Genomic DNA, 14,787 nt, shown 5'->3' on the forward strand with positions numbered 1-14,787 from the left:
TGCAGAATCCGGGCCAGCTGCCCCCACAATGTGGATCTGGAGTCTCCAATAGATATTCAGTTTACTAACAAAGTTCTGTCTGTGCAAAGATAGGTGTGCCAAGGCAAAAATGAATTTATTCCATTTTGGAATAAGGCTATAACATAACAAAATGTGCAAAAAGTGAAGTGCTGTGAATACTTTCCCGATGCACTGTATGTGTGAGGAGATTAACCAATCAGGAGCTGTACTTGCTGGCACTGCCATTTATATAGTGGTGTACTGCATTTTCGGGGGTTTTACCACATTTCCCCCTTTAGTACATCCCGTCCTGTATGAGAAGATTCAGTTTGAACGTAGACAATATTATTATAATTTATTTATATGGTGCCACAAGTGTTCCACAGCGCCTTACAAAGTACATAAACAAATAAGTAACCAGCGACTTACAATACAATGCAGGACACGGACATGTATAATAAACATAGCTATATATTAGCGACCTTTACACCCACATAAGCAGCCAAGTGTTAGTTGCCCTAGTGGGGAGTAAGAGATAAATGAAAATACAGTAGGGAGAAGCACAAGAGGATAGAGGGCCCTGCTCGAAAGAGCTTACATTCTAAAAGGGAGGGGCAAACAGGAGTGACACAGATGGGATAGGCGGGGAGGAAGGAAGATGTAGCAGCAAGTTAGGATGAGAGCTGGAAGGCTTTAATGAAGTAGTGAGTCTCAAGAGCTTGTTTGAATGATTGTAGAGAGGTGCAGAGACTGATGGGGAGAGGGAGGGAGTTCCAAAGGTGGGGAGCAGTGTGGGCAAAATCTTGGAGGCGGCAGTGGGAGAAAGTAATCAATTGGCATGAAAGGCGGCGTGTATTAAGTGAACGAAGAGGGCGGACAGAAGAGTGAAGGGAGATAAGATCAGAGATGTAAATGGGAGAGGATTGGGTGAGGGCTTTGTAAGTGAATGTGAGAACCTTGAATTGGATTCTGAAAGGGAAGGGAAGCCAGTGGAGGTCTTGTAGGAGAGGGGAGGCAGATGTGGAGCGTTTGGAGAGGAAAATGAATCGAGCAGCAGCATTGGGGACAGACTGGAGTGGAGAGAGATTGGAATTGGGGAGCCCAGATAGGAAGAGGTTACAGTAGTCCAATCTGGAGATGACCAGTGAATGTATGAGGGTTTTGGTGGCATCCTGGGTGAGAAAGGGTCTGATCTTGGAAATATTTCTGAGATGGAAACGACAGGAGTGTTAGAGGTTCTGAATTTGTGGTTTGAAGGAGAGGGAAGAGTCCAGGATGACTATAAGACAACGCACTTTGGGACTAGAGGAGATAGTTACGCCATCAATTGATAAAGAAATAGTGGGAAATTAGGTTATGTGGGAGGGTGGGAAGACGATCAGCTCAGTCTTAGACATATTAAGTTTGAGAAATTGCTGGGACATCCAGGAAGAAATGGCAGAGAGACAGTTGGAGATACGAATCAGTAGAGAGGGGGAAAGATCAGGTGAGGAAAGGTAGATCTGTGGGCCTGATTCAGAGACTGACGCTCTGAAAGAGCGCTCGCTCTGAATCAGGACGTGTTTTTTTTTTTTCTTTTGTGCGGCCTCCTGGCACCTCACATAGCCGTGGATGACCACCCACAGCTTGCCAAGATCACCTCGTTACATTCTGTGCTTCTAATCTGCATCGTGTTACCCTATTGGAATTCATGTGTATGATCGTGGCCTGTCTGTGATTACACTCCTGCTCAATCCCTGAGGCTTATTCCAGACGCCAGCGACACACGTGGAGTAAGAGGCCAGGACCCGGCTCATGTCAACAGTTCCCCCAGCCGCAACTCGCAGGATCTCTCTGGAGAGAGAAGGGAATAACCGGACCTGGTAGTAAGGGCAGGGTAGGGAAAGTTAGCTCCCTGCCGTTTACACCACGAGACATAGTGACTGTTAGTGGAACTCACCTATACTTTTTCCTAAAGGAGTTCTAAACATCACCTAACCATTCCTTTTGTCAGGTGCCACAATTATATAACAATATTACATGTAGCGCGCATTCCATCATATGTTCAACCTGTATCTATTGAGCAGCTGTACACATTTCTAGTGCGGAGATATTCTATTTTTTATAGCATAGAGATGATAATGGAGGACAAAAGAGCGGATGAGATGTTGGGGCCCAAGTTCATTGGCCCATTTTGTATTATTGCCCAAGTGAATCCTGTGGCCTTGCGACTGAGATTACCGAGGACACTTAGATTCAATAATACCTTTCATTGCTCCCTCCTGAGGCCAGTGTTTCTTTCTTCCAAGTTTTCTCCTAGACGTCCAAGAACAGAACCTTGGGGAACACCTACTGTAAGAAGATGTGGGGGAAAGGAGGAGTTGTGAGAGGAAACAGAGAAAGAATGGTCAGAGAAGTAGGAGGACAGCCAGGAGAGAGCAGTGTCACGTAAACCAAGCGAGTGAAGGATATGCAGAAGGAGAGGGTGGTCCACAGTGTCAAAAGCAGCAGAGAGGTCAAGAAAAATGAGCAGGGAGTAGTGGCCATTGGATTTACCAGCAAAGAGGTCATTGCTGACTTTCGTGAGGGCAGTTTCAGTGGAGTGGAGAGAACAGAAGCCAGACTGAAAAGGATCAAGGGGGAGTGGGAGGAAAGAAATGTGGTGAGGCGGTTGTAAACAATACACTCAAGGAGTTTGGAGGCAAAAGGGAGGAGAGAGATGGGTCGGTAGTTAGAGAGAATGTTAGGATCAAGGGTAGGTTTTGTAAGAATGGGGGAGACAAGGGCATGCTTGAATGTAGAAGGGACAGTGCCAGAAGAGAGGGAGAGATTAAGGAGGTGGGCAAGATGGGAGAAGGCAGAAGGAGAGAGATTGCGGAGGAGGCAGGAGGGGATGGGGTCAAGGGGGGAGGTGGAAGGGGGGGGGAGGACTGGATGAGGGCCATTACTTCCTCTCCAGATACAGGGGAGAAGGATGTCAAAGTTGGTAAAGTGGATGGGGAGGGGTGATCTGGGAAAGGAGGAGATGGGGGACTGGTTGCATATGAGTCCTGATGTATAGAATCCATTTTAGATGTAAAATAGTTAGCAAAGTCAGTGGCAGAGAGCAAGGAGGGGAGACGAGGAGTGGGTGGGTAGAGGAGGGAGTTGAAGGTGGAAAAGAGACGCTGGGGATTTGAGGACTGGGATTACAAGAGATTCTTGAAATATGACTGTTTAGAGAGGGAAAGGGCAGCACTGTAGGATGATAGCAGAAATTTGAAATGGAGAAAATCTGCCTGAGAGCGTGATCTTCTCCACTGTCGCTCGGCGGTTCGTGAACATTTTTGCAGGTATATGGTGTATTTGGAATGAGGTTGAGGTGTGGATTTGCGTGGGTGAGTAATGATTGCCGGAGCAACAGAGTCAAGAACAGAAGTAAGGGAGGCATTGTATAGGGAAGCAGCTTGTTCAGGACAGGAGAAAGAGAGGATAGGGGAGAGAAGTGAGTCAAGTAGGGAAGAAAAGAAGACAATGTCGATAGCTTCAATGTTACACTTAGTGATGGTGGCATTCAGAGGTAGAGGAGGGGAAGGGGAGAGGGATAGGGTAAAAGAGAGAAGGTGATGGTCAGAGAGGGGGAATGGGGATTAGAGTAGGCAGAAATATCACAACAGTGAGTGAATACCAGATCAAGCAAATGCCCACTCACATGGGAAGGTGAGGAGGTCCATTGGGAGAGGCCAAATTAAGAAGTGAGGAGTTTGGAGGCAGAGGATTCTGTGGGGATATCAATTGGAATATTGAAGTCACCTAGGATAATGGAGGGAAGGTCTGAGGAGAGAAAGTGAGGGAGCCAGGAAGCAAAGTTGTCAAGGAACTTGAAGGGAGGGCCAGGGGGACGGTAAATGACATCTATTTATATGGTGCCACAAGTTTGCTTGTTGCTTATGTAATAAATTGTTTGGCTTATTTCAGACACAGAGCTGAATAAATCCCCTAACAAGCTGACCCCTTCCACGGATCAGCTTTGCCTGGTTGACAGCGCTTATTACATCAATGCCAGCTTCCCGCCGCTGCTGCGAGAGGAACGCAAAGTGGATGTTATGCTCTCGTTTGACTATGGGCTTTCAGATAAGTTTAAAGTAAGTGATAAAAACATTGCTTACTAGCGTTTCATTGTAGAGGAGGCTTAGCAAACCTGTGGTTCTCCAGCTACCGTAAAACTACTGTACAAATCTCTCATACCCTTCCCCATCAGCATCTATAACATGAGCTTTATATGAATTAAGAAATCCGAACTCTATATTGTTACCCAGTTCTTCATTTTATGCTCATAACCCTCCGAACGTTGATGCCCTGCTATCCCCTCCCCCTTTATTCGCCAAATAACCCCATTCCATGGCTTTCAACCCAAATAACATTAGAAAGACGTGTGGTGAAAAGAGGTCATAGCTTTTATTTGACCAAAACTCAATAAAAGAAAACCGCATTACAAATGCCAGCTCTTACCATACCGCCAATCATTTGGTGCTATGCCCTGAGGACCTCACTAACCATCCCCTGGCTCTGCACATAGGATCTTTGCATAAGGGTGGTGTCGTGAGCTTCTACCACAACTTAAAGTGTGAAATCCCATTGCTGGCACCACCCAAAGTCAGATGACTGCAGTGATTCGTTTCCAAAGTTAAACTTTTTATTAACCATTTAAAACAATCCTCCATTACTGTAATGATTTTCTTTAACAAAACATTTTTCCCATTTTCTCATCTTGCCCTTTCTTGAATACTATACTGGAAAGAACATTTCTTTTAGCAGCATCCTAGGCAACCTGTTTTGTTTTGTTTTTACTTGGGTACGGTCAGATGGGCAACTTCCAGTCCAACATACTGGCTAAATGTGTCTCCTTCCTTTGTTACCTTACTTTTTATTCTTTTACACACTCCACCCCTCCCAGTCCCAGCTCCAACACTCTGCATTTAACTATCTTACTAGCATATCTGCTGTACTGCTGATTTCTGCCCTTACCTAACACTTTCACACCTGTATCCTGACGACTGTCCACAGGGTCTACTCCTCCCTCTGTTTCAGTTTTACTTGGATCCCGCTCAGTAGTGTCACAAGAGGGGTGCGGGCGGCACCCGGGTGTCACCCGCTGAGGGGTGACACCAATGTGGTGACTCCTCCTCAATGACAGGAGCCGGGTGCTGCACTGTAGTATTACATGCAGCACTAGACTCCTGACACAGTGAGGGAGCTGGCACTGCAACTCCGGGGCCCCCGAAGTACCTAAAACGGGGGTTCGGGCCACAAGGCCACGTCCTCTACCCACAAGGCCATGCCCCCATTTTGCCAGCACATGGCTACGCCACGTGGACTACATGTCTGCACCGGGTGTCACTACGGGGAGGGACACCACTGATCACACTTATGCCTATATTAATAATAAACCTAGCCATCTTCATTCATTTAATATCTAAATACTAATTTTAGTTTTACAAACCTCTGCTTGGTCTCTCTTCTCGTCTGCGGCATTCTTTCATCTTCATATCTCCTCACCCATCACCTCACGTCTCTGCTCTCCCATATCTTTTAGATTTGCAGTCATGTTGCCGGCATTCAGAATGTCAACAATGGAATGTTGAGTGGTTCAGAATATTGACATGTTCAAAATGTTGATATTATGAACATTTCAACGATAGGGTTAGGCTGCGGTCAGGATTAGGCTATGGTTAGGATTACAGGATACTATTATTGACATTCTTACCGTTGACATGTAGACATTGTGAATGTGATCTTCCGTGATTATTAAGTATACGTATCGCAGCAGATATTTTCATCTATAATAAAATATATCGCTGCTGTGTACAAAGGGGAACCCATAAGGACAGAGGTTGCGGTAACCGCTCTCCCTGCGAGTTATATCCCCGGCATTTTGTAGAAGTCATTTAGGTTTATGAAAGACTTCCCCAGGGCAATCCGACACTGCACTAGCGCACAGTATCAGCTACCGCCTCCGGCCGGAGGTGGGAAATCGGAAGATCTCTCTACTCCTTCTATGCCTCCATAGGCTTAAAGCAGTTTACACCATCTGAAGATGGTAAACTAACAGGGCCAAAGTTTAATAAGCTATTATTTTCTAAGCTTGGAACATAGGGGTCAGATCGTAGTCCCCATTGATAATAATGGGGACTGCAGTCTGCTGGAGGTTTAGTGCATAGTAACAATTCATAAAATTATGCAGAAGCTGATGTTTCTACATAATTTTATGGAAAAAAACAAAGCTTGATAAATAGGCCCCTAAGTGATAGATGAAGATGGACTCCCAGAGCAGATGGAAAATTGAGGCAGTAATTGTAAGCTCACCGCTCCGGATGTAGTGGTTCTGGGCAGGGGCGTAGAGAGCGCCGCTGGGCCCCGGTAAAGAGGGGGGGTGGCCTAATCGTGGGAGGTGTGGCCATGCCCCCTTGGGAAAAAAAACAAAAACATACTTATGCAGCGGCGCTGCGAGCCAGGGAGGGGGCGCTGTGAGCCCCTCAGCCCAATGCAAAGCCGGGGGGGGGCGCGATCAGTGTGATCGCTCCCCCCCACAGGCATAGGAGATTGCTCGTGGCTGCTGCTTAGCAGCCACGAGCAATCTCCCACTGCATCCAACCACGCTGTGTGCTCTGCTGTGAGGAAGGGAGGGGGTGGCGTCGGACCCGGGCCCCCACCGAGCCCCTCTGGAAGCCCGGGCCCATTATACCCATTCCCCCCCCTCTCGGAGCCCCTGGGTCCGGGGTCCTCGTGGTCAGCTTCTGTCTGAACAAGAAGAAACGGCAAGGTTTCCCCTCCGTTTATGGCTAACATAATGCATGCTTGTCATTGATGTGGTGTTCCTCAGCCTGCAGCCCAGATGAGTGAGTGTGGGAGAGAAGATATATGGCGCATACAATGAATGTGTGACTAGATTAGACAATAGATACAGTACTCATTGTGATACATTGCAGGTTATCCACTTTGCATTTCTTCCATTTCAGTCCGTGGTAAGAACCCAAAAGTACTGCGCTGAGCAAAACATCCCTTTTCCTAAAGTAGAGCTGAGTGAAGAGGATAGAAAGAACCCTAAAGAATGCTATATATTTTCTGACTCCGAGAACCCAGATGTTCCCATGATTCTGCACTTTCCACTAGTAAATGACACATTTGAACAATTCATCCATCCAGGTAAGTTATTCAGCTTATATACTGTATGTTCTTTCTGAGGTATATATCACTAAGGGGCCTATTCTGCATCATTTTATGGTTTCTTGCTATGTACTAATGGCACAATGCAGGAGATTTCACAGAAATCTCTGGCAAAGTACTAATAAGCACTGTAGACCGAAGACTGGGAATAGTAACCATGCTCGAAGTGTGGTGAGCGAAGCGAGCCCACGAGGTTATACTTTGGGTCCCAATCTGAACTTTGCTCCTCCCCCTACCGTTGCAGGCCACATGGTTGTAATGTCAGAGGTCCCTCAGCTAAGTTCACTTTAGACCTAACCTTTGTTCTAGCACTGCTACAAAAAAGGTTAGGGAGGGAACAGCTGTAAGTTTTGGAACAACTGATGCTTCCCTGTCTGTGAGATGAGGCTGGTGTAGATTTGTGGCCTGCTCAGTGGCAGCCATGATCTCCCAGGTGCTGCTGACAGGTAAGAGGGAGGGGAGGCTCCAACAAGCCAGGGCCCATCTCCCCTGCCTGCAGATACAGCGTGCTAACGCAACCACTGTCCCTGAGAAGTTTTTTCTGCATACTGGAGAAAACTTTGGAGAAGATGAAATTAATTGTGTTGATGTTGGCTGAAAATATTCATGCTAATATCAACATGATTGCTAAATAGACCCTAAAGTCTAGCTGTGATCTCAACTAACACATAAACTAAACACAAACTCAACTAACACTGCTGGCTCCAGTACCTACTGAGCTCTTTACTACGAGATATGGAGAAGTAGACTTGAGATATCATGATACTGTGTACTGTATATTACTTCATTGATACCATGTCACATCAGTACAGGATATCATGTGCAATTTATATACTGTACTTAAACCCTGATTCAGCATGGATCGCTATTCCGCTTATACGCACGCAACGCAGTTGCTAATATCAGCGGGGATATATAAATATTCGCATTGCGATCACATCCTAACATAAGGTCGCCCACTTCCCCTTACTCACATCCGTATACTTTGGCAACATAGCAAAACAATCGGTAACATCAAGTAACATCGGACCCATACGCACAGTTCTGGCAGGTCAGACCTCACTCAGGAATTGCTGACATCCGCGAACGCTATGAGGCCTCAGGCTGCGTATGGTATTGCAGTAGCTAATTTATGCACGCCCCTGCAACGCCGTCCCAACGCACTGGTACGCCTGCATTTGCCAGACCACGCCCCCCACCACCCACAAATACCACTTCCTGTCAATCACTCTGCCATGGGTCTGCGTAGCCTCTACGATCGCAGTAAGTAATTTTTATCTCCACTCCTTCAACCTAAACAATGCTCTATATTTAAAGAATTAGAATCCTCAATCTTTCTTCATAAGGCTTGCAGTCATCACAGACTTAGAAGCACCCTTCGGCATCGCGAGAAACCTGTAGTCTGTTTATACTCTCTTGAAGTCTATATTGGGAGGACTCTATCTCAGGGGCTGCGCTATAGGGTTACATGTCATACTATTATGGACTTTCATCAAGTTCTCAGTTGGCGCTAGTCTATGTACCATATTTTTATTTTTTGCAATATCACCTTACCTTGTCCTAGTCACCCAGCTCCAGAACCTGTGTAAATCATGTATAACCCTTATTAAAGAGATCAGTTGGCAACTAGCCTCAAGCATCACATGGGTGTCTGTGTCTATGCGTCTGTGGGGGACCAACCAGTCCCAGCATGCAGATGTTCTGCTTTCCATGTATAATATAACAGAATAAGGGTATTACTGAACATGAAGCATATTAGCGCCCGGAGGGTACATGTGCAGCGGGCTTTCCTTCTCTGAGCGGCACCCTCACCCTCCACATCTTACCTAGTACTGGCAAGTGGGTCTCCCCTCCTCCAATATGTGGGGAAACCCGATTGCCAGCACCAGGTGATAAATACATGGTGCCGGCAAGCAGATCCCCCTTTTACGGGGTATCATCTTCCCAGTGGCAACTTTGGAAAGATGGCACCACGCAGTGAAAGCAAAGACTATGTCAGAGCCATGATATGTTGTGGGCATGCGCCATCTTCCTGAATATCATTGGGATGATGGCTCTGAGTGCAAGATGTGCGGATCAGGTGCCCCTTGAACCGAGGGGTCCGTTTACACTGTGCATCCTTTACAGATACACCTATGTACTGAACATCCTCGTAACGCTGATATTCTTTCTGCACAGGAGTGGAGCGAAGAACAGAGGAAGAGAAAAAAGAAGGAACGCTGGAACTGTCTGGCATCATGTCACCTTACAGGCTGTTTCATTTAACTTATAGTGAGGAAAACTTCAACAAACTGCTAAACCTGACAGAATATAACGTGGAGAACAATGAGGAAGCCATCCTGCAGGCTTTACGTGATGCCATCGCACACAAACAGAAGCATAGAACTAGTTACAATATATGAACCCCAGACACTGCAAAGACCATGAAGACACAATCAAATAGGTTTAAAGTTTCCTTAAAGTACAATATACATGCTGCTTACACCTAAATGAGTGACAGTCACTGTGTAGACTGAAACCAATACTCAGCCTATTGATCCAGAAACTCTAGGATGTTCCGGAATTTAAGGACCAAAGTGCACCCAATGTGGGCCTACCGGACCTGCGTGTCAGATATTCTACTAAATAGATCACTTTTTCTATATAATAAAACATGGTTATGGAGTAAATCACCTGTATATGAAGCTTGCACTTTGTGACGTCTGAAGCTGGGTACACGCCTACATAATCGTCGTTGCATTCTTTCAATCCCTGGCCCATTCATGCGAGAGCTTAAGTGTATGTACGCACCTTCCAACTGGTCGCATCGAATTATCAGGTTTTATGTGCAGTTTATTTTTCGTCAGATTTGACAGTACAAAAAGTGAAGTGTGCGCATGTTCCACTGTTCTGTGAATGCGTCTGTACATACTCCTCCAGCAGCATAGTCATTGTGTCTGTTCAGCAGATATTTTAGACAGAAGGTCACAAGTTAGATTGTAACGGTGTGTATGCGTGACTCTGCAATCCTGAACGTAAGTGACACCGAAAGTAAACTCTCATGAAAAGTATGATTGTACAAGTGTGTTCCTATCTTAATGCTGGGCATACACCTGCACGATTTCGGGCCGATTGCACAATTTTCGAAGAGTCAGAAGATGGATCTTGTGAAAATCGTGTATTAGTTTAGTAAGATACGATCCGATGCGCGCTCCTGCAGCTCCTAAAATCGGATCTTATGATCAGATGTGCAGCACATCTTGTCCATCGCATCGTGTGCAGATCGTGCCGTTTATTTTGTTAATGCGATCCATCGTGCAGCAATTCAAGTCATTTCAGTGACTGTTTCCCTAATGAGCCTGTGAGGCACAGGATCGATCTTATGACAGACCCTGTGCTAGGAAAAACAACAAACATGCTGCCGGGACTGCCAGGGAGCTCCGGGGAATCGTAGGGAAATCGTATGATGAATCGGATCTTATGCTGGTCGGTAGGTGTATGGGCAGTTTAAGGCCTAAGGGGCCTTTTCATATTGAGATTTGTACCACTGATAAATAATAGACAGTGCTGTGTTCTTTGTTACTGCTTTGTCTATATATGATTTTGATCTATATATGTGAAAAGTGATAGATGTATTTTAATGGATTTGAGAACATGGATGGTCTATGAGGCCCAGATAATTAAATTTCAAGTGGGATGTAGTCCCACAAAAGTTTGATCATGTACTGATGTATGTAAATAACCTATTATTTCTTTATTTTTGTTATGTTAACATTTTCAGCAGAGAGCGTGCAAACATGCGTACACACTGAGCGATGTAGGCGATATGTCGTTATGAAACGGCATATCGCCCCACTGGGTACCTAGCTTTAGGGACTGGATGGAGGTCATTTTTGTAAAGCTGCCATGATCTGAAAACCTTAAAGTTTATATTGAGTGTAGGTTGTGTGACTGACTTATATATAACAAAGATACAGCTTTTCTCCCACTGTAAATGGGGTGGTCAGTAATATGCTGAACTGTCGTACAATCCACTCTGGTGATTATTATTATTTTTTATTTTTTTTAAAGGTGAATAATCATACCTGATTATTATTATTTTTCTTCTAGTTAGCTACTCAGATCCAACAGTAGTCTGGAGGGTAAACAAGTGCTGACTTCCAAGCAGATACTGAATAAATACTGAATAAATACTGTAGTATCTATTTCTCTGTACAACATAAAACCTTTATTTATTTATTAAATCATTACAATTTTTTCTCCATTCTACGCATACATTGTACTAGTCAGTTAGCAATAGAATGCATGACATACTAAATTTACATAATATATTCTTTGTACCACTAACATTTTAACTTATAATAAATTATTATTATTTTGGTAATGCAGTCACATTTCAAAGTGCAAAGGATAATTGGGGAAAAAAAAAACATTTTTTTTTTTGCACATTAATTTAAAAATCCTGTTATTACAATGTATAATTATAAAAAATAAACATGTTACTGTTTAAAATTGCAGAACACTTTGATAGATTTGGTTAGGTTAGCATTAACTTCCAAAATGTGGTTCCTCTGTTCATATATTTAGAACCAAATACATTTTTTGTAATGAGAACAGCCATGGGGAAAATTAAAATACTGGCCATATTCAGTTCCCCCAATTTAACTGAGAACTGTAGTGGGGGGGTGGAGGCGGCTTATAAATGCCAGTCTGGCGGTGTGAAAATCTAATATGTTATTTGTATTTCCTGTAAGCACTGCAAGGCTTTCCCGGTATCTCATTACATTACACATCTTTTATTTTTTGAAGAACTTCTTAAAAACATTCTTGTCCTTTTTGTGCTTCTCTTTGGCATCTTCTGTCTCCAGCAGAATTGGTGTGTAAGCAGTTCTTAGAGTGCTGTTCTCCTTGGAGGTGTAGACTATGGGACAAAAGGATATTTGATAGATTATTTTACTGGGTTGTATGAAGCAATGGGTTTAAAAGTAGTAGGTGATGAGAGATGCTGATCTTACCTCTGCTAGCTGTAAACGGATGGCTATTTGTGTCTGGTTCAAAAGACATTGTCCTCCTGTAAGTGGTGAGAACTAATCATTATTTTTTCTTAATCCCTAATAAATCACATTTATTTTGTCAGCCACTCAGGACAAATTAGCGCAAAGCTGCTGTAAAGGGCATCACGGATCACTGAGGTCTGTCCCGAATCGTTTATACGAGTCAGTAATTAAAGGGACTGAGTTGGACCCAGATCCAGATAGCTAGATCTTAACATAGAGAATACGGACAGCTTTAGTACTGGGCCAAAGTGACAACCCTTTTAGTCACTGTTTTTCCACCCTCAGTATTTGGTGCATGACATTATTTGGCCTCATCAGTGTAGGATTTACATTTATTTCAGTCAGTTACTGTTAGTGTTTCCAGCTGCAGGACTTTAAAAGGGTATTAATAATAAATGCAAAACACTCCTAGTTTTGTATTTAATATTATTTCCCTTTTAAGTCCCTTGGCCAAAATGGCTACTTTAGAATAATACCCCACAACAGTGTTTACCAAATGCGGTCCTCAAGACACCCTAACAGTCCAGGTTTTAAATCCTATCCATCCTTAAGCACAGGTGACTTACCTTGGTCAGTTTGATTTGGCCATCTGTGCTCAAGCCTTAAAACCTGAACTGTTAGGTCACCTTGGGAAACCCTGCCCCACAATGTTTGTTTTTCTGTTAACATACTGTACATACAGTCATAGGCGTGCGCAGGTGCTGGCACAGGAGGTGCCGCTTCAACACTTCCCCCACTGCCAGGTCATGGACTACCCCGTCCCCCCTCCGTCCGGGACATACACTTCTCAACTGGACTCACCTGGCCGTCCAGGTGAGTAGTCTATGTCCCATTGGGAGGTGTGGACGGGGTTATCCATGACCTGGCGGAGGGGGTACTGCCGAAGCGGCACCTCGTGTGCTGGCGTCTGCGCACCTCTATGCATACAGTATAACAATTTTGGCCCAATTAGGTAAAAAAAAAAACCATGGCTGGCTGTAGGGTTTCTCTATGGGCCTGGTTACAGATCTGCACAACACCTCAGATCCTAACAATATACAGTATATAAAGTGACATTTGTCAATATACCATTGAATTACTAACCTTGGAATGTCATGGGCTGGGCTGTAAGCTGTTATATCCCTTTTAGTGTCAGGCTCATCTGAAAAAGAAATAGACAGAAACTTTGAGCCTCATTCTGAGAAGTCGGCGACTACGCACGCACCGGACAGACGGAGTTTGCAAGTGCGTATGGATTAATCTCGTTTGTTGTGACATGGGCATTTCTGGCTGGTAACTGGGCAGTGACTATGCGAACGTAGAGAACTGTACCGTTTGTTGGGCGTGTAAGCCGGCTTCTGTGCACGATCATAGTGTGCAGACGGAAAATGAATGCCTGGTTCAGATATGTTTCTTGCATGGGGTGGGTGCAAGTTTCAGATACTAATGATGACAGTAGCAGCAGCCACCATAAAACAGTGGGTGGGATCGGCGTCCACAAGCAGGCGCATGGATGCTGGGCACATATAGGCAGGTCACATTAGCATAAGCACGTACTGTAGCTTACTTCGGCCCTACGGAGAAGCTGCTGCTGATGGGTCCAACTGAGAATTTATGTTTAATACAAAATATCGTATTTGTTTTATTTGATGATGGTTCTGGACAATTCACGGCTAACACTTCAGACTAAGCGGATTTGTGGAATAAGTAGTAAAGAGAGGCACAAAATCAGCAAAGATCATGAAATGTCTATGAAAGATGATTACACATAATTTATGGAGTAAAACTCTACCTCATATCATTGCACTTGAAATGCCAGTAACACTACAAATGAACTGTACTTACTGTAATATATACTGTATTGTACTATTTTTATAAATGAACAGGGATACCACCCAGGATAAGATTTGTATTTTATGGTCATTTACTGTAGTTCTGTTATAAATGGAGAACATTTTATATTACATAAGGACTTCTAATCTGTCCTTAGAACTAACATGACTGTGTGGTTTCCTCTGGAAGTCACAACCTTTCCCTGTTTGAGGCCACACACTAAATAAAGAGAATTTGTGATCACGCACGCCGCAGATGAGTAAAAGAGGCCAGGAAATCTCTGTTGGCCGACTGAGATCCTGGCCTCTCCACTCCTTCCCCCAAATGGTCGTCGTAGCCCCCTCCCCGACCAGAAACGACAGCAGACTGTCAATCACTGACAGTCTGCTGCCAGACTCCGTATTATTATTAGTCTCAACATACAATTTAGACCCTCCTGTAAGAATAGTAGTTACCTGGACAATCTAAAAGATGGCGTAGGATACCCCTGCCTCTTACTTCATGAAATATATGTTTTAAAAACTCTGTGGTAATATCTGTCTTAAAGATGTTTCCTGGCCTTAAGCAAAGTCCAAATCACCTTTTCAAACAAACCATTCATTGTAATGTTGTGGTTTTTGAAATCATCTGCTATTGAAAACTTTCAGATGAAGAAAGGGTTCGTGGCTTAACAGGTCTGGCCTTAGCAGAAGGTGCAAGGGTGGAGCCAGTGGAGCTCGTGCTCCAGGCTGCCTGTTTATTCTGCCAGGCCAGC

At 44.3% G+C, this 14,787-nt stretch overlaps 2 protein-coding genes across 2 annotated transcripts in view; one reads left to right on the top strand and one right to left on the bottom strand.

Moving 5' to 3' along the window:
* Positions 1 to 9,844, top strand: part of PLA2G4B (phospholipase A2 group IVB) — a 106,247-nt gene extending 96,403 nt beyond the window's left edge. Inside the window, exons 18-20 of the mRNA XM_088471251.1 lie at positions 3,937 to 4,103; positions 6,978 to 7,164; positions 9,364 to 9,844. Of these exons, the coding sequence (XP_088327377.1) occupies positions 3,937 to 4,103; positions 6,978 to 7,164; positions 9,364 to 9,587 (578 nt within the window). The 3' untranslated portion in view covers positions 9,588 to 9,844. The remainder of the gene's footprint in view (positions 1 to 3,936; positions 4,104 to 6,977; positions 7,165 to 9,363) is intronic.
* Positions 9,845 to 11,558: 1,714 nt separating this feature from the next.
* The window catches only part of SPTBN5 (spectrin beta, non-erythrocytic 5), a 273,171-nt gene continuing 269,942 nt past the window's right edge, over positions 11,559 to 14,787 (bottom strand). Inside the window, exons 69-71 of the mRNA XM_088471253.1 lie at positions 13,305 to 13,362; positions 12,180 to 12,235; positions 11,559 to 12,085 (exon numbers count right to left, since the gene is read on the bottom strand). Of these exons, the coding sequence (XP_088327379.1) occupies positions 11,961 to 12,085; positions 12,180 to 12,235; positions 13,305 to 13,362 (239 nt within the window). The 3' untranslated portion in view covers positions 11,559 to 11,960. The remainder of the gene's footprint in view (positions 12,086 to 12,179; positions 12,236 to 13,304; positions 13,363 to 14,787) is intronic.

This window comes from Taudactylus pleione, unplaced genomic scaffold (assembly GCF_031769625.1).
Source record: "Taudactylus pleione unplaced genomic scaffold, aTauple2 ptg000113l, whole genome shotgun sequence".
In the NCBI taxonomy this organism is placed as follows: Eukaryota; Metazoa; Chordata; class Amphibia; order Anura; family Myobatrachidae; genus Taudactylus; species Taudactylus pleione.